Source organism: Coturnix japonica, chromosome 2 (assembly GCF_001577835.2).
Source record: "Coturnix japonica isolate 7356 chromosome 2, Coturnix japonica 2.1, whole genome shotgun sequence".
Lineage (NCBI taxonomy): Eukaryota > Metazoa > Chordata > Aves > Galliformes > Phasianidae > Coturnix > Coturnix japonica.
The window spans coordinates 13,322,777-13,346,175 of NC_029517.1; the positions used below are offsets into that span (position 1 = coordinate 13,322,777).

At 39.4% G+C, this 23,399-nt stretch overlaps 1 protein-coding gene across 14 annotated transcripts in view; it reads right to left on the minus strand.

The window, feature by feature from the left end:
• Nucleotides 1–23,399, minus strand: part of SVIL (supervillin) — a 128,017-nt gene that overhangs the window by 49,336 nt on the left and 55,282 nt on the right. For 11 of the 14 annotated variants that reach the window (XM_015853191.2, XM_015853190.2, XM_032443052.1 and 8 more), the window contains 5 exons: nucleotides 15,420–15,486; nucleotides 9,873–9,964; nucleotides 4,458–4,515; nucleotides 4,181–4,332; nucleotides 3,124–3,808 (listed from right to left, as the gene is read on the minus strand). In XM_015853191.2, coding sequence (XP_015708677.1) covers nucleotides 3,124–3,808; nucleotides 4,181–4,332; nucleotides 4,458–4,465 — 845 coding nt within the window. In that variant the 5' untranslated portion in view covers nucleotides 4,466–4,515; nucleotides 9,873–9,964; nucleotides 15,420–15,486. The remainder of the gene's footprint in view (nucleotides 1–3,123; nucleotides 3,809–4,180; nucleotides 4,333–4,457; nucleotides 4,516–9,872; nucleotides 9,965–15,419; nucleotides 15,487–23,399) is intronic. The other 3 variants (XM_015853194.2, XM_015853195.2, XM_015853193.2) reach the window with 3 other exon arrangements.

The window sequence follows — 23,399 nt, forward strand, 5'->3', positions numbered from 1 at the left end:
ATTTATTTGTACTTGATCATTCATCCTTTGAAGAGGGCTGTCAGAAGAATACAGGTCATATTTTGAATGTGGAGTTAATCAGCAACTTCAGCAGCAGAACACATACAATGTCAAACAATACCTTCTCAGCACTTTGTTGTCTTCTCAGTGATGGATTATAGGATTGATCATTAATTCACTTAAGACTAAAGGCACAGAGCTTCCATACCTAGTCCAAACTAAGCTGAATTTATTTTCCAGTTTGAACTCAGCAAACTAAAATTTAACAAAACAGTTTAACAACATATATGATGGGAAGCTGCTTTCAGACTGGTGGTGACCTGGAAATTGGGATTTAGGCACTATTTTGAGTAAACCTCTGGAGCTATTCCTACATCAGATTCCACGTGAAAATGGATTTTGGTACTTTATTATCTGGTAACAGATAACAACCAACTCTCAAAAAACAGGAGGATCTTTGAGTTGGACCCTGTCTCCAGTTACTGCCAAACACAACCGATCCCATACTGGCATTAAATCTCAGAGCCATACAGTTTCTCTTTTATCATAGAAAGAGGTAATGGCCAAAGTGGCAGATTTAAAGTGAAGCAGCTGGATCGTATTGATTTGATATGCCTTCATCCCAGTCAGCCTGAGCACGCGGCTGCTTTGTATACACACACTTGTTAGTTCTGACTTCATTAAGACAGATTTTGGTAAACTATTTTTATGAGAACCGATCCTTGATCTTGAAAAAGCCGAATTTAAAAATGAAAAGAGATTTATAAGAAGGCTGGACTTGTCCACATCAAAAGCTCATCTTTGAACAAGCCCGCATGGAGCTCTCTTCAACAAGAGCTGCCAGAACAACTGGGAGGGCTGCATGTAGCCTGCCTAATCTGGAGCTGAAAGAGAACATTTTCTAGAAAGCCTTTCACTGTCTCATAGGTTTTCCATTACAGAAAAGCAGATTGTGGTTGCTTTAAGAGAATAAAGTTCCTTTTTCACTGCAGCTGACACATTCTTGGCTATGATATGCTATTCTCTTTACTTTTCCAAGGTTGAAAACTTGATCCCTTCCTTCACCTTATAAAGCAAAGAAAATAACTTAGAAAATAAAGGATGAACCTGCCAAATTACTTCCTTCCAATTGCTCAGTATCCTTTCCTATCAGTAATTGGATTAGCCAAGAGATTTATCTCAAATTGACCATCTGCAGCAAAGGGATAATATTTTGTAGCATTTGAGTTGAGACTGCTTCTGAGATTTGTGGAGTTTGGAATAACGTAGTCAGCTCAAAGCTTCAATACAATTCTCCTCTCGATTCTATGGGTGACCTTACGATGATTGCTTTCCTTGCTCCAGTTGCAGAATTGTAAGATTACAACAAACCACAGTAACTTCCCTAGCATGCTGACTACCTTCTGATGGCTTCTTATTTTCTTTTTTTTAAATGACATTATTCCTTTAAAGTCTAGTGTGAATTGGAAGAATCCAGTGATAGTGCATGTACCCACCTATCCATGTGGAAGAAGTTGAGCAGGATTAGAAGTCAAGTGAATAATAAATGGAGATTAAAAAAAAATACCAAAGACCATCACCAACTCAATAAATCAATAAATAGAACTGAAACAAAAAGTAATTAAAACTGCCTTCCAGCAGTTTTCAGGCAGTGTACACAGGTGGTACAATCAAATCAACCCAACAGGCTGTAAACTTTTGACATTGAAGACTGACTCATCATTCAAACTTCAAGGTACAATTATGCAAGTTAGTAAGAAAGGCTGTAACCATTTAACCACTTCTATGTAAGAATCAAGTTTTGTGATTTTGATGGAAAGAATAAAAAAGTCCAATCAAGGTACCTTGTTTCTGAATTCATTGCTTCCATGGTCACAATGGCCAAATTTCAGCTTAAGCAATTCACCAACAGTCAGCAAGGCTCTATGTATTTAGAGTGCAGTTCTCACTCTAATTTCTAACACTTTTAACTGCCACACTCTAACATAACTTCTGCTAAAAGTTATTATTTTTCATACATGCACCTATGTAGAAATTAAGAAAATAATACCATTTAAAAATACTTATTCACTTGTTTTCAGTTACCACGATACCTCAATAGTCTGTTTTTAAATTACATTGTGAAACTATGATGTGGAATTTGTGAAAAATACTTTTTATTCCTGTTGGGAAAATCTGGTAATCCTTCTTATACATTACATTTGTCAAATCTGAAGTAATTCAGAACATCAAGAGGGAGGCTGTATTCTCCCAGTTCATCATGGAATTTTTACTCCCTCTCTGCCCCATCATACATACCCTTTTACTATCTAAGTTATCAGCTATCACAGTTCAAAAGGGGTTTTACACTTTCACAGCAGGAATACAAATCAACTATCCTCTCAGCTAGCCCAAGACACTTTTCGTTCTTTCACTCTGAGTCCTATTTTTTCTTGGCAGAAGCTGTCAAGAAGCTATTCAAATCTTCACTGATAAACCATTCGTATTTGCTTGGAAACTGCATCCAAACAGTTACAGGATATAGAGGGAAAAAGTTAAAGGCTTGCTTTAACAGGTAATATTAAAAAGTCAGATTTAAAATCATATCTACTTCTGTTTCTGGTTTGCGTAAATAAAGATATTTAAGAAAATAACAATTATTCCACTCCCCCAGGAGGAGCATAAATTCTGTAAGCACAAAGGTAAACCAAGCGCATACCTAATCTAAGAAACACAGATATCTACACTGTAAAATCACAAACACATCACAATTCAAGAAACCCAACCAATCCAGTCTGCAAGTGGATTGGTAAGGGGGCTGAGGGATACAGCGTATCTCCCAAGACAAGCTGGGAGAGCTGAGGATTGTTCAGCCTAGATAAGATCAGAATTTGACAAGACTTTGTAGCTGCCTTCCAGTAACTAAAGGAGGTCTACAGGAAAGCTATAAAAGGGGAGGGGATTTGGATTAGACATTAGGAAGAAATTCTTTACACAGATAAACACTTCACCCAGAAAAAGCTGTGAATAGCCCATCCCTGGAGGTGTTCGAGGCCACTCTGAATGGGGCTGCGGGAAAACTGATCTGGTGGGTGAATAAGTTAAACAAACAAACTGTATGAACAAGCAAAAAATTCCTGTTACCTTTGTCTGATGTTACTGTGCAAGGGCTGATCATTCTGCAAGTGGATTGGTGAGGCTGCCCGCTTTGGTGATGAAAGAGAATCTCGGGGGGTCTGCTTTGGTGATATTGGCACTTCATTACAGGAGGAAGACTCTCGTCCAGAAAGTGTAAGTGAGACAGATCTATCCAATGTTGCTGAATGGTCAGAAGCCTGTCTAATGGCACTGTCATCACCTGCTCTTTTATCATGCTTTTCATTTGAAAACTCTTCTTTAGCTGGAATACCATCTTTTTCACGGCTAGAGTACTCCCTGGATTCAGAAATCGCACTTTTTGACTCCTTCATCTCAGTCCGGGACAAATACAAGGAGCCAGAGTCCTTGTTTTCATCATCATGCCTTTCACTTCTCAATCCCTTTCTTTCCACACTGTCAGGATCTTTCCTTGCCCGGGAATATCTGGATGAGTAGTCAGAATCCAAATCAGTATCAAGAGTTAATCCATACTTTTCTGCCAGCTGGCGCCGTCTCTCTGCCTTGTACCTAGCTATTCTTTCTGCTTTAGACTCTAGTTCATGGGTATCCATGTTTCCTGTAGTGTACAAAGACTCTGTATTTCCTCCTGTGGTTTCTGCACGGTATCTGGATGATCTGGGTTGTTTCTCTACAGAAGAATCTGAAGTTTCCTCCTCTTCATGTGATCTTCCTGTCAAAAGTACAATACATATGGACAAATCCACCCAAAACTCCACCAAGTACCCTGGCCAAATTACTCTGAATGGTGGGTAAACACTTTCCATTTTCTTACAAATCAAAATGTACTAATGACTGCATAGACATACCACAATTTTGCACTACAGACTTCAAAGGTACATAAAAATGATTAATAAGCTTACAGTAATTGTAACTCTCTAAGAGTTTCATATCTAATTATTATTATTATAACAAATTATGTTTATATCAGCAGGTTAAAAAAAAAATTCTGATCACAGCTGTTCTACAAAACTCTTCTTCTGTTACTGAGCATGTGATGGGGTAGAAAACATGAAGTAATTCAGCAAAGGAATATACCACTTACCTAAGTGATGACTGTATGGATCAGTTGCACGCATATATCTTGGTGTATCTTCTTCTAGTAAACGGTGTGTGACTGACCCCGGGCAGTTCTGTAGAAGCAGAGGTTGCGTATCATTTTCAATTCCCTCTAAGCGTCTAGCTATTCTCTCCTTTCTGGAAAAGATGCAGAACACCTGAAGTCAAACATCCTTGAGGATTTGAAGGGAGAGTTTCTAAGAGGAGGTAACAAAACAAACTGTATGTTTTGTTTTACAGGCCAAAGACTTTTTCTTTTTTACCTTTTCATTTCCAAAAAATCTTGGTTGTTTGGTTCAAACAGTTTTCTTAACTCTGAAACTGAGACAACAAAAGATTATATATACAGTTTATAAGCTACTAAGTTTCAGAAACTCAAAGAAACTTTCTAAAAGGCTTCAGAATAAAGAAGGAACAGTAAAAACATTAAAGAGATTTCACATAGTTTTCATCTGGAAACAAACAATTACCTTTTGTTTTCCTAGTTTACTAGCTTGCTCTGTCAAAAGTGCATTAGGCCAACAGATGTAAACACCAAGGAGTTCTCCAAATGCTTCCAGGCTATGCTAGTTTTTAAGATCCAGTGTAAACTGGGCAAGTTATATTTTCATTAGCTTACATGCTATATTAACTACTTCAAAACCAGGCTGTACATAGTTACTGTTTACGCTGTCTACACCATGGTTGGTGACCATGCTTAAAGAGAAAAAGTGCCTTTTATTCCTTAGTTCCCACTGCTGTATGTGGTTCAAGTTTGGAGAAAATCTGTACAAAACACCACATATTCTCACAGTATTCCTGCATGGTTAATCACCACTTGTAGTTCTAACTGGACACATTCTCCTGCTCTTGCCCTAAACTGTTTGGTGGTGCTATGTGCTAGCAGACAGCTGTCACAGATCACAAAACAGCAGAGAACCAACAAGAGGCATGATAGATGAAGTAATGCCTATATATACACATATGTGTGCTGTTATCAGCAGTGTTTGCAAACCACACTGGAGCAGTGAGTGCTACACAATCAAGTGTGGTGTCATTTCTTACCACCAAGAAGAGAAGTCATTTGGGCTGTCAATGGACACAGTGGGTTAGAAAGACTGTGGATGTCATAAGTCCCAATCTTAGCCATTGCCTTGGCTAAGACATGGTGCTAAAAGCTTTGTGGATCTATTCTGGGGTAATGTGTCTCTACCCTTCTGATCCTGTCCACAGGAATCAAAAGCTGAAGCAAACTAAAATACTCAGCCTGTTAAATCACTCTGAGATTGCCATCAGAAACACCTGATGACTCAGAAGAATCTAGAAGACACTGCCCTACACCACTGCAGAAGTGACTTCACCAGCTTTATTCATTATTGGACTTCACAGATCTAGATATCTCTAAGTTAAATATTGTTGAAACACCACCCTTTTAAAGGTCAGGTGCACATCCTCGCCCTTTCCTTCTTAACTATTAGAATTGATGAGCAAATCTATGTCAGCGTTTCAACTGACGCATACCCCAGATGGTTTCTGTAGTCACTATCAGTGCTTGCACATCACATCACAGCTAGGAAACGATAGATGCTATTAACATTGGCTCTCATATCACGTTTACATGATGAAAAGCCACCAGGTCTCCAGGTAGAAGGCCATTGACCAGTAAGACTGAATACATTCTTGTTATACTACTCAGAAATGCAAATGACTGAGGTATTGAAATAGTGTCTGAGGCTTAAGATGGATGCCTACAAGAATATAATACATAGTGGGGAAAAAATCATCCAGGACACTTTGAAAAAGCCCCAGTCTTACAGAATGCAGACTTCAACTTCAATTTTTTAAAGCAGGTTACATCAAACTGCTTGCCATCATACCATAAAAATCTAAGGTGTTCCACCCTATCTAACAGGGCCAACCCCCTCCCACATCTTGCTTAAGCATCTGCAGCAAAACAGGGAGAAACCTTCATTGTTGACCAAGTTGACCACACATGGAGAAAGTCTCTGCAAGCCAGCAAGCTCCAGGCAGAGATCTCTACAGACAGGTAAGAACTGCATGCGGCCAATGGAAAACCTGCATCCCAAACCAAGATTAAAGGAAGATGTGTTCTTACACTGTGTTTTCATAGGTTTGTTTTTTTTTCCTCTCAATTCATGAGCAATTCCCACACTGCTCTACCCACTCAGTACCGTTCAGTGAACTGTGTTTAAGATCATATCCAGGTGAAACAAGCTGTTCCACATTGACACCAAAGGAAATGATTTCTCAAATACTTTGCTTTCCAACTCTACCAAATCTATTTCTACTTAAGTTTGTTCCCCTGGGTATTAGGGTTTTTCTCTTGCACCTGTTGACAATACATACGAGAAATGGTCAAAACAAAAGCCATAATTGTTCTGCTACTTCAGACAGGTAAAAGGCCTCCATCACTCACAGTTAATAAGACCACTTTCCAATCAAACCCTGATCGTTTTCTTTCCCCAGTCACCAATTTATTCAGCCCTTTAAAACATCAGAAAACAGGTCTTTTAGAGTGTTTTAGTCAGGCTCTGAAGCACAGCTTCATATATTAAAATATACAATAAATTTGGAACATCCAAAGAACTCCCAGCAGCATTAGCTCAGCACCCTCCCTATATGCGTTAGCTGAAGTTCCAGAGATTCTACTACCACTCTGCAGTCCTAAAAAGAGCACTGGACTCACAAAGCATTGCTCTAACACCTTCCCAAACAACATGGGACAAAAATAGCATGAGACTGCTCTACACTGTCTTATACTTTTTCCACACTTGAGATTCCAGACATCTATTTCAGCTAGGTTGACCAATACCTGCAGAGTTCTTTTACAAAAATTGTTTCAGTCATACTCTTCTTCAGCAATAGTCTATAAGATGAAAACTATAAAAATAACACAAGTTACACAATAAAATAAAAACAGTAAAGAAAAAGAAGAGAAAATGCAGGAAGTCTTCTATTACCATAATATTTTTTTTTTTACTAACTAGAATACAGCACTTAAAATTATGAAAATTAGTAGGAAAAATTTCTATCCCAAGGACCTTGGCTGGCCTTTGCATGCTTAGGTGATCACATTTCTCTTTTTTGGTTTGCAGTCTGGATACGCTGGTGCCAATTTCCCATCTGTTCATGAATGTTTTTCCACATAACCAACATAAACAACATCATCTCAAAGGTATCCATGACAAAGTTAAAGAATAATAACACCTCTTCCTAAAAGGTAGCACTGATTCAGCAAACAAGACTCTGATTCAGCACATGAGAAAAGACTAAAATTCATTGCACAATAAAAGCTCCTTATCTAAGTTAATTCATGTTAACAGTTCATAAGCACTGTTAGTAAATGTAGTTAAGAAAAAGGAGAAAGAGCAACAGTTCAGGAACTGTCTTGTGGTTCGGGAGGTTCAGCATATGTTCAGGATGCCTCATTTTAGGATGCTGAGCAAGATGCTACGGTAAGATATTCTCTAAGGCAGACAGTTGTGGAGGCATCTTAATTTCGGCAACTAGACATTCTGAGCAGAATTTACCCTCTAAGACCAGGTATCTAGCAAAAGCAGTACTGTTCCATGTCTCATCCCAGAGTAGTTTTTAAAAGCATATTTGGAGTTCACATTACAAGAATTTTAAAAAGCAAGCAAACAAAAAGGGCAGCACTTCAAATTTGAGTGAGATTCCTTAGAGGCTTCAGAAATATTTCAGAAAAATCACTTACAAAATATAAACGTTTTTTGCTGGAAGACCTCTTTAATAGTAGCACAGCAGAAACATGTTGGTAAAGTTGAAGGCACATGATAATATTATTCTTAAAATACAGAAGCTGTAAAAATTAAATCTAGTCTTTGGAAAGTCTCCAGAAGAAGGTAGGGATGTATATTTAAAAAGCTTGCACAGAGGTACAGGTATATAAAGCCTGTGTAGAGATGGGTTAAAATTAACCTGCCATGGGCATGATTTCTTAGAAACTGTAAATATTCACTCCAACACAATTTTTCCTCAAAATGCTTAACACAGTAGTGTAGCCAGCCCACCTTCTGTTCATGCTAGCAGGGGCGCACTAATATACTTAATGCTTAATCAGAAGCAACAATATGTGAGACTTCAGCTAGACTCTGATCATTAGTTCTGTCCCTACCTGTTGAAAATTAGACATGTTCCTACCCATTTTCCAACACATGCAAATGTGGGCCAAAGACAACCCCTAGATGGGGAAAATAGCCTCAAGTAACGCAGCCTCAGAACGTAAGAATCAGCTCCAGTACACACCAAATCTGGTGTCTTTATTACAAAAATCAGTTCTTCAGACAAAAGGAGACACATTAGAACAGAAACTAGCTCACTGGGAAGTAAATTGCAGAGAAGGTTTCCCAAGTGAAGGCTCTCACAATTAACTTACTGCCCATTTCGGCCAGCGTGCCTGCAAAGCTAAGTATCTGGAGTAATGAGGGACTGTTTATTCACAGTAGTCTGCACTGTATAAGTGCATGTTTTTTATTCTATCATTGTGCCAATGAAATCTCTTTCTAAACATTTGCACTGCAAGAGCAAGCACATCACTTAAACATTATGTTGGAAGAAGAAAGCTGCAGTAAATTACATCAGAGATAAAACCAGTTAGTCCCATTTTCCTGGAATTAGTGCATGTGGCCTTGTAGACTTTTGTCTGAAAAGGGTAAAATACCACTAGTTTTAAGAGAATACAAACAACATTTTAATCAAAGCTCTGAGCTCTACAACATGCCTAAAACAAAGGAAACATCTTTATGCTAATTACATCAAGCTCTTCATTCAAATGTAATCTTTCAACCTAGTTCCAAAAAGAACGTGCCTTTGTCTAACAAATACAGGTGAATTTCAGTCCTGTATCTCAACTGTGTTGAAATATAAAGATAGCACTGAAGTCTTCTTCAGTTGTTCAAGGTAAGATAACAAAACCAAACAAAAAGTATCCCCCAATGCACAAAAAAACCTGCTAGGTCTCTTTGAATACCTCACTCCTTAAAATACTATGGACAAACAGGATATTAGAGTCGCTTTTCTTACTTGAAAAAGACATTAAGCCAGAGCCTCTTGTTCTTGACTAATATGGCTACGGTGAGATTTACTATCTACTGGAAACAAAATTTCTTATATGAGTCAAGTCATAGAACTAGCCACAGCCCACCTGCTGAACTGCTTAACAGTGATAGAGCCAAGAGCATTGGGAGTACTGCTGTTCTGCTTTGCTACAAAATGGTATCATCCACTATAAATTATACCTTATGTAGTACACATCCTTTAACGTGCAAGATCAAAGTTCTGTGTGTAGTCAGTCATTCACATGAACATGGTAATTCTACTAAGAGTGACTGGAAAGAGCTATAACTATAAGCCAAGTTAATACCTTTCAATTCAGTACTCATCTACTTGTACAAATAAATGTTTCAGAAGTTTTAAATATCAGCTATTTTTTAAACTACTCAAAACAAGGTAAGTGAAACTGAGCTTTATGAAGCAGGGACAGAATGTCCTGTAAAAGAACATTGTGATTCATCCCATTTCATCCCATTTTCATACTTCATGGGGAAAAGAAAACTCATTTACAAAACAGCTGTGCCTAAGTGAATTTAACTGTGCTGTGAAGTTTTCATTTCATACTCTATTACCATTTGTGTTCATAATATGTCTCCCTTACCTACCTTTTGGAAGTACTGCTAAGAGGTTAGCATCAATATCCTTTGTACTGTTCGCAAGTTCTTCTTTATCTTCAAGTGAGAACTCCTTCTGAAAACTAAAAGCAACATCTGGCTTACAGATCTGTGACTGTTTTTGCTAAAATCAAATACAGTCAAGATGTAACCAATTTCTGCAAGATAGTCCAACAGAGATACCAAAGAAAATACTTTCCATAAGAATGAAATTAAGAAATAACCCCAATAAACTCCCGAAGCCAAAGCTAACATCATTTGAAACTTATTTGGAACTGACTATGACACATTTTTGCATTAAATTGCTTACCGGAGACTGCCTTCAAAACTAGTAATTGCATTTGAAATCTATATAGAATGACTTGCCACAAATACTAAAACATACTTCATCAAAAGCAGTACTGACTGTACTCTCCACCCAGAAGCCTTCTGCATGACCACCTAGTTGTTGTTCCTGCTCTGATCTCTGGATAACACACAGTTCATAATACATTTAATAGTTACAGGTCATTCAGTCACTTCATAACAGCAAAATGCCCAATTAGATGAGAAAGAATCTCTTAAATATGTACATTAAACATACATATTTTCACTCTGAAATGGAAGTATCATAACTGACTATAGGGACTTTTTCAGAAAAAGTGTTCATCCCTGTGGGATCTATTCTATTAAAAATGGATGGAAACCTGTTGCATTAGAATCATAGAATCATAGAATTTCTCAGGTTGGAAAAGACCCTAAATATCATCAAGTCCAACCACGATCCAACCACACTACCCTAATTAACAACCCTCTGCTAAATCAAGTCGTTGAGCACCACATCCAAATGGTTTTTAAACACATCCAGGGATGTTCACCCAACCACCTCCCTGGGGAGCCTATTCCAGTACTTAGCAACCCTTTCTGTAAAGAAGTTTCTCCTGATATCCAACCTAAACTTACCCCGGTGCAACTTCAGCCCATTTCCCCTCCTCCTGCCACCAGTGAGAAGAAACCAACCCTGCTCTCACTCCAATGACCTTTCAGGTATCTGTAGAGAGTAATAAGGTCTCCCCTCAGCCCTCTCTTCCCCAGTCTAAACAGCCCCAGTTCCTTCAGTCACTCCTCATAGAATATATTCTAGTAGGCCTTCACAAGCCTTATTGCTAATCTATTCCAAACAAGCATAAGCTTGTACTGGTCATAAGATCTTTAGTAAATTATGTAGGTAGGTGTAACAGATGCAAATCCCCACAGTGATCCTGGGATCATCATTTTGCCATAGAATAGACGTGCTGTACAAATTGCTGACATTCTGATAAAACAAATTGCACAGCCTTACCACTGGAAAATCTTTTCTTTGGACAGTTTTTAAATGGCTTTTTGAAGAGCCAAATATCCTTCCACCAAGGGTATTTGGCAAGGAAGAAAAAAGAAACTGTCCTTTTTTGTACTAATTAATCCAAATGAACATTTCTCACTGAAAACACTGAAATATAATGACTAAATAATATCTTACATGAACTGCAAGAAATATTTGCTTCTTAATCATTTACAAATAATTTTCCTTTGTATGAAGACAGTGTAGGGAAAATCGAACTCTTGAAATGACTATCAGGAATTGTGTGTCATACCCAGGCACCATGCCACCTGCTGCAAACCGTCTTCACAACTGCACTTAAAGTAATTGTTCAAGGTGCTGCCAAGAGCAGGAATGCTAGTCCACAGAAAAGCAATAGCAAATGGAAGATTAACAGCAGTAAGCTGCTTGTTACAGAAAATCATGCATCCTTACAGGGTGAAAACACTCAGAACTAAAAAAAAAGTAATTCCATAGCGGCCACAAGCAAATGGGTGCGTATGTCATCTGAGATCTGAGACTGGGCAGGGACTCAGCCAATTAATAGCACGTTTCCAATTGCTTAACCCCACACTCAAGCACTCATGGGTTTAATTAGCTTCACAATATGCTGTTTTCTTACAGACAGCTTCTGCAGAAACCCCAGGGTTAAGGGACTCAGTTTCAATTTGAAAGCAGTTCTACTCCTTTTGGCTGAGGTTGGAAACTTCAACTAAATCAAAACCAAAATCATTTTTGCCAAAACATTTTTTTTTACTTAAGATTTGTCTCAAAGTGATGAGGGACCCAATTTATGACTTTTGAATATCTGGGGTTTGTTTGATAGCATCTCCAATAGCTTCTGTAATGCTGATATCAGTGCAGTACCCTATGTTTCCAGTAATCTAGGGCTCTCAATGTTCATTTATGCAGCAAAATCCTTGTTTAAATTAACTGCACGCTAATATCCCACTGTCCCTGACTCACATATCAATTTCCAAGGGAAAATCCATATAGAATCATGACCAGCACTAGCACATTGGTCATAAAAAGAATGGCATTATTGGATGGCCTGTGGATTTTCAACAAACTTTCAAGTACTGTAAACTAGTTCAGTTGACCTTTGCCCCTTCATCCAAACTGTTTCAAAGACTGTAAAGCTAGAGATCCTTTAATTGTAGCCTAAGCATCCCTTGCTGGGTTTACATGAATTTGTTCTCTCACCAGCACAGTTACATTACTCCTTAACAGAAGTTTCCATCTTTACTCAGTTTTTTCAGTACAGTCTTTTCTAATTTCACTGACCATCATTAAAAAATATTCTCTACCTGTTTCAGATTTAAGTCACCTTTTTTGTATAATGGTGACCGGAACTGGAACATTTTGACTCTAGGCCCAGCTCTGCTAATGTCCTGTAAAAAAAGGACTTCTAATGGAGAAAGCATGATTATGTGACCAGCTGGATGAATGAAGTGCCCTACAGTGTTTGTCTTTTTAGAACTGCACTACGTTAATTGCTCAATCCCACAAGAGAAACTAATATGCCAAGGCTTTGATTTCATCAGTTGCAAATGACAGAAAAATTTATTAGCCCCCAGTGTACAACCATGCACTTAGTATTATTACATTACATCCCTTTTTTCATTCCTTTTCAAGGTCACCCAGTTCCTCCTGCACATGAACTCCTTTCTCCTTTGTACTGAGGGCGGCTTCCAGCCTCTGATCATTGGTAGATTTCATGACAAATCTTGTAATAATCACAAACTTCTTAAGTTTAACCTTGCTGGGCTACGTGACATCATAGGATACCTGCTTCTTGTGTCCCTTCACAGTTTCACCCATGCTGTCATTTACCCTTTCCCTGGAGACAGATGGTCAACATCTATTTATTTATTTTAACCATTAACTGTTTTCATCTAGTGACTATACTATCCACTGAGGAGAATTTTTGCTTCTCCTCTTTGCAGGCAGTTTTGTGACATGCTCTCTCACACTGCTGCAGGTAGAACTGCTTGTTTGAAATATTTACACATTAGAAACAAAATGTTTTCAACCAATTATATTGCTTTTACTTGATCAGAGAATTCAGAGACAGCCTACTGTTCTAAAGATGATGGCCTGTCCAAATAATTGGCTATTTATAGGTACGTATATAAAAATTGTTCTAAAAATGAATGTAGACATATTTAGGACATGTCACAGTATTCGCTAAGAACATTCATTAGGAACCTAAATTGAGTCAGAATGATGTTAAAGCAATTCTAAGTAGTTTTAAAAGTAGCAATTTTTGGAAGTTATTCATAAGGGTTTAAAAAATATACTCATAAGCAATTCCACATCAAGACTTCCCTTTTTCCCTCAAGGGAATCTATCTAGATGTTGCCTTGCTTTGTTAGTTTATCCATTAAAGGAGCAGGTGCATCATCAATTTAGTTGCTTACATAGGGTCAGACAGCCCAATTTAGATTGTCAGGTATACTGTGCTTTCAAAATCATCCACTGCCCTTTTTCCTTTCTGTTAAATTTGGTATCACAGAATCACAGTTGTAGGGGGTGGAGGGAACCTCCAAAAGTCAAGTCCAGCCCCCCTCAAAGCACACTCCCTGTAGCAGGCTGCACAGGTAGATTTCAAGGCAGGTCTTGAATATCTCCTGAGAAGGAGACTCTACAACCTCTCTGGGTAGCCTGTTGCAGTGCTCCATCGCCCTCACTGTGGAGAAGTTCCTTTGCATAATGGTGCAGAACATCCTATACTCCAGTTTATGGCCATTTCCCCTTATCTTGTCCCTGCAGACCACTGTAAAGTGGTTGGCCATAAAAGGTTGTACCAAAAAAGGAACTCCTCCTCATTTGCTTGCTTGGCATATAGCCTGTGTTTACAGTTCATGAAATAGAATCAACATCATGAGTTCCCACAAGTTCGCTTCACGGAGGATTTACATGTAGTTTGGCCTCAGGTTGCCAAGGAACTCATGCTATAGAATTTCCAGGAGTTCATACGATTCCTATTAAAACACAGACAGTGTTTCACAACCTCAGTAGTTTTTCTTTAAAAATGATGTAGAATTGGCATTAATAAAGCATCTGACAATCTCGGTAGGTACACTGCTCTTGCAGGTTCCAAAGTACAGGCTCCTCCTACACATCAGGGATTCCAGTTTGAAAACTTCACCTGCTGCAGTAGCAGCATATGGTTTCTAAATAGCTGTCCCACTAACCTAGTTACAGGCCCAGAAGCAAGCAGAAGTTTGATCCAAATGCCACTGGTAACACTGCTCTGGCATCTGGATTAAAACTGCAGGACATAATGAGATCTTCTGATTGAAAGACATACGTGAAAATTCACTTGTGTACCTGAAAGATGTGGGTTTGGCATTCATTATTCTTCTCTTTCTTTACTTCCACAATTTCTCTGGATTTCTATATAGAAGATCTGTCCCATGGTTGCATCTTCCTCTTATCCCAGATTTCCCCTACTTGCACTCCCCAAGACCATGCATCTCATATACCTGCTCCCTGTTTCTCAACAATACAGCAGGCAACCAGAAATGCTCAAGAAGTATGTACTGATGGGAGGGGGTCCCACAGATGAAGTGGGGAAGGGAACAAAGAGGGAATCGGACCTGCCACATTGCTTACCTAAGCTCTACAACACCTTACCTAGACCAGGCCTTAAGTCTGCGAGCATGAGGAAGCAGTGCCCTGCAAGTAATCAGCCACCTTACCACTCTGTTTGCTTGCAAGATTCCCTTTTATATGTTGACAATGCTGTCTGCATAACTGTACCAGTAATTCCCTTACCTTGACCACCTCAATTTTCAGACAGATCAGTTTTGCGTACTGGCCCACTAGATGCCTGTGCTGTGTCCGTGCCTTTCAGGAAAGTGGGACTTTGAGCAACCTGGTCTAAAGGGAGGTATCCCTGCCTATAGAAGGGAGGTCAGAACCCTCAACCAACTCAAACCATTCTATGGTTCTATGATTCATTGCAGCAGCACAAGATGTTGCACAGAGTGGGCCTCTTTCCTTAGCAGTACCAGTTGTAAATTTACACCATTATTTAGCAGGTAGTTCTGTTCAGACCAAAGCTTGGTCCTGTGGAGGACTAAGAATCATTTTTTTTTCCCAGCAAAAGAACAAATGGAGATTCATGCCATGACTGAAGAAACAATCATGGAACGAATCAACTTCACCAGGCAAGAAGACAGACTTGGCCTTACCTTAACGCTCGTTTCCTGTGGAGCAATCGTGAAGGTTTAAATCTAACCGAGTTTCCTTTGTCAAAATCTGTGAAATTAAAAAAAATAAGAAGAAGAAGAATGAAAAAAGAGAAAAAACCAAACCCAACATTAAAAAGAAATGCTCTAATAAACTGGGAACTTATATGAAACCGCTTTGTAACTTCCAGCCACACTCCTCTTCCACTAGAAAAAAAGCTGTACAAAGGTCTTTCTTCTAGTCCAAGGAGCATAGGCTGCCATGCCCAACGTGGTGATAAACCAAAGCCTTGCAAAAGTTAAGTACAGACAGCAAAACATATGCCAGTTTCATAAAGTATTGAAGCTTTTGATATTCTACTCCCAGTATTCAGAGCTGCACTGGAGCCTGGTGGTGTCATTTAAACTGCTTGACTTGGTTTCCCTGCTTACAAAATGCACACACAGGAGATACGTTTATAAAGCACTTTGATAATGAAAAATGCAGCAACAGCCTTTATGGCTGCAGCCAGGCAATACTCTAAAAACTGCATAATCACTGCAGAAATCAGATACCCAGCTGAGGGTTTGCTGTAGCAACATTATTACACCATCCACGACAAAAGAATTTCTGAAGGTTGACCACTGCTTGGAAACTCCTATTTTTTTTCTGAGTAACCTTATGACTTGTTCTGCGTTCCACTCTGATAATAAATATGTCTACATGAGAGCAAAATCGCATGAGATGCAGCCTTAAATTCAAGAAGTACATATTACAAAGCCACTGGTGTCCAAACCTGTCTCTGAACCACAGCAAGCAACAGGCAATCTCCCCCTATCTCCCCACAGATGTAACTTCCTCATTTCTGCACTGAATAACATCACTGTAAGTCTATAAATGATGACTTGTAGCAAGGGAGGGGACGGGTGGGCAGTGCACCAAATATCAGCTGCCTCCATTCAGCAGTGAAGATGCTGAGGATGCTATTAGGAGACCTTACAGAACAGAGAGCCAGGAAGCAGAGCAGCCTGGTCTGTTACTGCCTGGTCTGTTACTGCTGCTGAAGAAAACATGAAGCTACTAAAAGTGTACTCCCAATGAGAAAATGGCTTTAAATCTCCATTTGCATTAAGTCAGCTACCCCAAGACTCAAAATCAGTACACCATTTTTCACCTTATTCTTCAGACAAAAACCTCAAAGCAATTCAAAAGCAGCAACAACCCTTTATATTCCAATGCAGAACTCAGATTTAACTACTTCAAGCAAGAGCTAACCAGCCAGGATATTGTATGTTGTTGTATTAGTTAAAAAAACAAGTTGTTTTGCAAGCAAAGATACTCCTGTATTTTAAAATCTAGGTGTGATGATTATTAGTTTTGCAGAAAGGCTTTTTAAAAAGCTTATTATAGCTGAGAACATCAGCCTGAATTTAGAAAATGCACATTTTCTTAATGGCTTTCAAAAGTTTTTCTCCTTCCATTGCTCTTCCATGTCCTTCCTTCAGTCACCTTTCCAGATCCACTGGTTTTAAAAAAATAATAATAAAATGAGTTTAACACTTTATATATAAAGAGGCTTTATATATGTGCATTTATAACATGTGCTAAAGGGCATTTTTTGGCATTTGCTGCAAGTGACTGTAAATTTCAAGCAATTGTGCTACCAGCATTCCTCAGTGTCAATAAGCAACTTTTTCCTGTTTTTCTTAGTGTTTGCTTTTTTCTCCCCAAGTAAATGGAGAATAAAGCACAGAGATTACACAGAATCAGCTTGCCAGACCAAACAGAGTATTTTTGGGAACAACAGTATTAATGGTATATAAATCACTGCATTTTACACACAAACATTAGAAAGAAAATAATAGTGCATACTGTAAATATCTCTAAAATGGCCAGATTTACATCACTGTGAGAACAGTATGCCACAGCTTAACAAGGCCAGCTCAGCATCAGTTCAGTTAATCAGAACCAGGCATATCTTAAACACACATTCATTCCAACAGGATAACCACCCATCCTATAGTTTCTGGCACTAAACAGCTGTCGGCCACAGAGCCCTCAAGCAGACCACAGAGAAATGCTCCCTTATCCTGGCCAAAAATAAAGAGGGGACGTGAGAGGGGAAGAAGGCAGCTTTCATTGCTGCAGCAGGAGAGGAGCTGCTCAGATGGACACGAGTTTTTCTGACTCTTGCTCCCTATTAAACACACACAGTAATATTCATATATACCATATTTATAGTGCCCCCAAAACCTATTGAAACTGCTGTAATTTGTAGGGCAAGCTCCTCTCTTCCCCCACACAAATGAACAGAAAACTACGTGCTGTTACACAGTTCTGATATTTGATGAATTTCCTCCTGCTCAAATTAAACCCCCTGTGGGAGGATTAAAGTCCAGCCAAACTTACTGACTGTAATATGGAAGCTTTACAATTAGATCCAAGCACAGACAAAAATGTAAAAATACTTGTGCTTCAAAAGGAAATAAAGAAGCACACAAAATGAACATCAGTCTTGTTTTAATGGTTAATTTAAAGGAACCCTCGTAATACCTGCTACACAGAATGAAAATCATTGCAACATCATTTTGTCCCCTCTTTCACTGAAGAGTAAACATCCACATAACCCTATTAACACAATTTTAAATATTTGTATTTAAAATTGAGGGTATATTTACTGAAGTGTAAATCCAACTTGCTCACAAGTTTAACCATTTGCTCAGTCTTCCCTCTTCCCCCCCCCTCCCCCCAGGTACAAACTACTCTACAAAACCACTGCTCCCAGTTTAAAACATAGGAAATTAAAAATGCTGAATTATAAACAAAATCCAGATGCAAGCTTGCACTGCTGTTTGCTATATTTAAAGGCCCTAAGTCGGTGGCAAGCTAAGCTAATTAGAAGATCCATCTAATCGGATCTTTCAAAAGTGTCCTTTAGGAAATAATGAAACAGCCGAAGTGACTAACTGCATACTGATCACTAAAGTAGCTAATGTAGCTGAAGAGATCCAGTCAAACAATATTTACACATACGACCATACAAGAGATTAAAAGCACACAAACTGCATTTTCCCCTATCTACTTGGAACTCTTACCTTGCTCCTCTGAGTGTTTAACATTTCCCAAATAGCTGGAGATCCAAGGATTTCGGAACATGGTTGTACAAACAAAGGATTCAGCAAAAAGAAACTACAACAGCAGCTAATTCCCGAGCAGCCACAGCCTTAGGCCTGTCTGAGCAATATCATGTAGAGATTTTTTCATAGCACAGGACTGGAGCTGTCAGGCTACCGCGTCCCGGGGAGTACAGTAAATGCATAGCAATAGGCTGCAAGCTGGAGCAGCTCAAGCCAGTAATCAGATTACAAACAGAAATTAGGCACATGAATGCTAAAACAGATTGGGCAACGGTGATTGGAAGATTTATAATATCACCATTTCAAAGATGCAGCCAAATCACACGTTATGTTCCTGCAAAATGAATGCAGACCGTCTAAATCCTCATATAAAAAGAAAGAATTCTGCAAGAAGAGGAATAAAGCCTCTCCATCTCTGATCAGGATAAACTGCAGTGCTTGCTGAAGAAAAACTGCATCCAGGCTGCCAAAAAAATGGACTCTGTTAATCATATCATTATGCTAAACGTTTTGCCCAACTATTAGTTGGAACGTTTAAAACAGACAAGATTTATGGATAACATGTGAGCAAAACTACTGGTGGGGGTGGGGATTTAAGAACAGACACTGCAGCCCAAAATATTTTAATTTGAGACAGAAGGTGTAAAATTGCACGTGGACTGTCTGTCCAGCTACCATTTTTTTATTAAACAGATTTGATGGCTTTTCAATCCAAGAGGGGAGTCAGAATCCTTTACAGTTCTTTGTGGAAGTCTGGAGATGTTTGTTCAAAATGGTGCAAGAGCTCTGGCTCAGCCTTCCACAGCTCTACCTGATCATTGCAGCCAACCACCCTGCACATAAATACCTGACTGAGACAGACTCACACACTGAACCCCATCCAACTGGAGGCAGAAGCTGCCTGCTGGCTTCCCTGTCCCAAACACACTTGTTATCTTCAAAAAGATTTCAGCCAGCAGCAGCAAACTCAGTGCAAAGATGAGGTTGTGAGGACACTGAAAAACTCCTAGAGACAGAAGTTCTTAACTTTGCTTACCCGTTTTTATGATATCTGTTATATCAGAACCCTTATCCATGCTTGAAATCTCCACATACCAGCAAAGCCATAAGCACCAATGCTGTGAAAATGACTCCAGAACTACAAGTGAAAAATATAATCTATGAAAAAACTAAGTGTTAACTGGCTCACTGTGAAGCTGTTGTTAACCTCTCTATGTCATCAAAACTACAGCTTTTCATGTTAACAGGTTCTGGTAATGTATATAAGAATATGCACTACATATTGGCATTACTTCCATTTTATTTTTAATTATGTCTCACATTGAGTGGCTTCAACAGAAACATGAAAAAAGCATGATTATTGGTTGATCTTTCAACTGTATAGAGTTCTCTTGAGCAAGAGTAGTCCAACACTTAGGACATGTCAGCGAAGCCCTCTATTCTCCCAAGTATGCTACTAATGTTAAGGCCTTAAAGTCATGAGGACGTTGAGCCCTAAGACAGTACAGAACGGTCCCTGTTCTGTATGGTAGTGCTGTGATGGTTAGAATTAAATGCAAGAGCTAGTAAGCTTACAAGCAAAGAAAAAAACAGTGTGTGTACCATCAGATAATTTTGGTCAGAGTGTATGTTACATATATTACTGTAAGAGGTGCTATGAGATGTGGTTTAGTAGCTTAACGAGTAGTAATGGTGATAAGAGGACAGTTGGAATAGATGGTCTTGTAGGTTCTTTCCAACCTTGTGGTTCTATGATTCTAATAGGTAATTATAATTTAATAAATCTCATGGCCATGCTCTTTAGAAGGACTGGATAAGAAGTTAGACTTGACAGCTCAGCCTTAGGGATCCACTGGTATAACTACAATGATAGTAAACGTTTCCTTCTAATTTTTGTGTATGCTTCTCTGAAGGTACCAGAGCAGTCTGTAGCTATTGAAGGAGACCAGCTCAACTCAACCATCACCCCCATACAGATGCTGCCCCATAAGGCAGAAGAGATGGGTGCATGGTTGCATTTGCAGTGGGAAGGGCAGGCTTCCACACCTCTCTGCTGTATGACATCTCTGGCATTTTGTCCCCAGCACCGTTCTGGTGAACAAGGCACAGAAGGTAAAGCATACAGAAGTACAGAAAGATGGGACATCTCCTGACACTGTGCACAGTCTGCAACTACATAGTCACATCAGCTTCCCCTCAAGACAAAGGCTGTGTGCCAATGCTGCTACTAATGTTAAGGCCTTAAATTCACGAGGACCTGGAACCCTAAGATAGTTTACCAAGGCTATGCACTTCACACAGGTCAGCGGAAGCATACAACTGTTTGCTTACTCTTGTCTTTCCATTAGCAAGGGGGTGTCTCCAAGGGTCGCTTGTTGGAAGAGAGATCTCTGTGCTGCCCCTGAATCAGCTTTAGGAGCAGAGAAGATACCTTGGTAAAAACAGCAGTTCAGCAGGGTCAAACAGTTGTATGAAGGAAGTCTTGGATTTAGGTTTTTGCTGCCTGACTGGAAACAGTAGGTTTGAGAAGACATCTTCCCCAGAAGAAAAGAAATCCACCTTCAAGTACTTGAGGAAGGAAGGATGAAGAGTCTTTTCTCCTTTAAAGCGGTTCAGTCTCCAAGACCTAGAAGTATGGTAATCCAAACTACCTTATCAAGGCTGTTGCATATCAGTAGTAATGTTCTTGTCCTCCCCTGCCATCATTAATTCCTGAGCTTTTGTAGCTTCCAACATAAGCAAACAGAAAGAGAACAACAGTTCAGCTGTTGGGAAGGGGGGGCAAACCCAGCTGGAAGTAAAGTTTGCAGTCATCTGGGCAAAGAACTGGAGGTTAAGCACGCATACATTTCCAGTCTGAGACCACTCATGAAAGACCAGCTGGCAGTTAAATGCTGTTCCGAAGCTTCCCACAGGAAGAAAAGGAAAATATCTTCCTTTTGTCTGGCAAAACTAATCATTGTAATCAAAGTTGGAGTTTAAATGGTTTGCAAAGCTGTTCCCAACTTACAGGGCTGCCAGCCCCAAAGCACTGGAGAGTTATGAATCAGGTCCCAGTAAGAACAAGCCTTTTTATTTCTAAATTTTGATCACGTAGGAATTTATATTTAGATGCATTTCTCTGCAATAAGGAGAACCAGATACTTTGTTGTGACTTGCAGTTATGATAAAAACAAAAATCAAAGAAGCCCATGACAGCTGTTTGAAGAAAGTCTAAAAATAAAAAATCAAGAATGCTGAGGGGAAAAAGCCCAAAAACAAACCACCACAGTGACTGCAAGGAAACTTTCAGCAAAAATGCTGGTTAGGTAAACATGAGAGCGAGCAGCATGGAAAACTGAGATGATCTGTATAAACAAGATGATGAAATAATATTTGCATCTACACTTCATGGGATGAGGTCTAAAGGAGTTCATGAATTTTATTCCACTGTTTTGATCCTGGATAGGGGAAGAGTGCACTTGGAATAACAAGTCCAAGCAAGCAGGGCTGAGATCTGAGAGGTGGCGGATGATCTCAGGAATGATGGTTAGAACAGAGATGGTTAAACCTGACCACTTTTTTTTCCATCTGGCCCTTCCCAGCCTCCAGGTCACACACACACACCTAAGCACACGACATGGTTTTCAGCCTGCAGGTATGTTTTTCTAAAGGTAAGCACCAGCACATAAAGGAAAACATCCCTTGTCTTACCCTTCCCTCCTTTCTGCCATTCTCCAGCAAGTTCTGCCAAGGTTTTTATGAAATAATTTAACCTAAGGCTCAAAACACTTCAAGAATCTAACAGATGACCTACATGGTATAATCACTTAGCAACAAGTTATGGTCTTGAGTCATATTCAAGCATCCTTGCTTGCAAATACAGTGTATCTGGGATTGGCAGCGCCAGTGGGTTTTGTCATCTCCACCCAAAGCCCCTGTACACAGACAAGTGAAATTCTTATTTCCTAAATGAAGTCATTTATAAGGACTTAAGCCAGGATACAGTTTCCTCACATGGTACCATCCCTCCAGCAGAAATCAAGTTTAATCCTTTTCTTTTTTGCACTTCCTCAGTGCAATAGTTTTCACACAATGATTCTCTCAAGATATCCGCTGTTTGGCTACTGACTGCTGCGTTTTGGACAAGTCTTCAAATAAATGTTAGCATCATATCAACTGTGTGACAATTTAACGTAGGTACCACAGCAAGATCAGAAAAGCTGATTAGTGAGGGTCATAAAGAGAACTAAGCTTTTTTAGCTAAGGCAACAGATGTATTAAAAAACATGGATCATCTGTTCGTTATACACTATGTGGAGACTACAGCACATATAAATACCTTCAAGGTTTTCCTCTTCAGCAACAGGCTCAGCCTAGACTAGCTCCTGAGAGGATGCTGAAAGACCACACACTCTTCTCACTTGTGGTAATCAGACACACCAGAGAGGCATATCCAAACTGAATCGGACCTGGTATCTGTGATCCCAAAGCTCTAAGAGAGCACGTCAAGTGCACACCATTAGGGATGGACTGAGCAAACTGCTGGAAACAAGGGATAAAGGAGGAGCTCCTGTCTCAGCAGGATGTGCAATTTGTATGACCAAGCTGCCCAAGGACTCTGAGGAAGAAGAGTTTTTGCCTAGCAAAATAACGGCTAAGCACCGGAGCATGATGTACAGCAGCTGCAGTTCAGATTGTAGAGGCGTGGGGTCAGCCTCTGCAAACACCCTACATCAACTACATCAACATCATGCCATAGGCAGCAGCCTCTTGTTTACTAGTGTGGTGGATGACAGCTTTGCTGTTGCAATGACCAAAGGTACAAAAAGGGGACTGTTTGCAGGTCTGCTGTTCTCCTAACAAGTTGTTTAGGACAGTCACTTC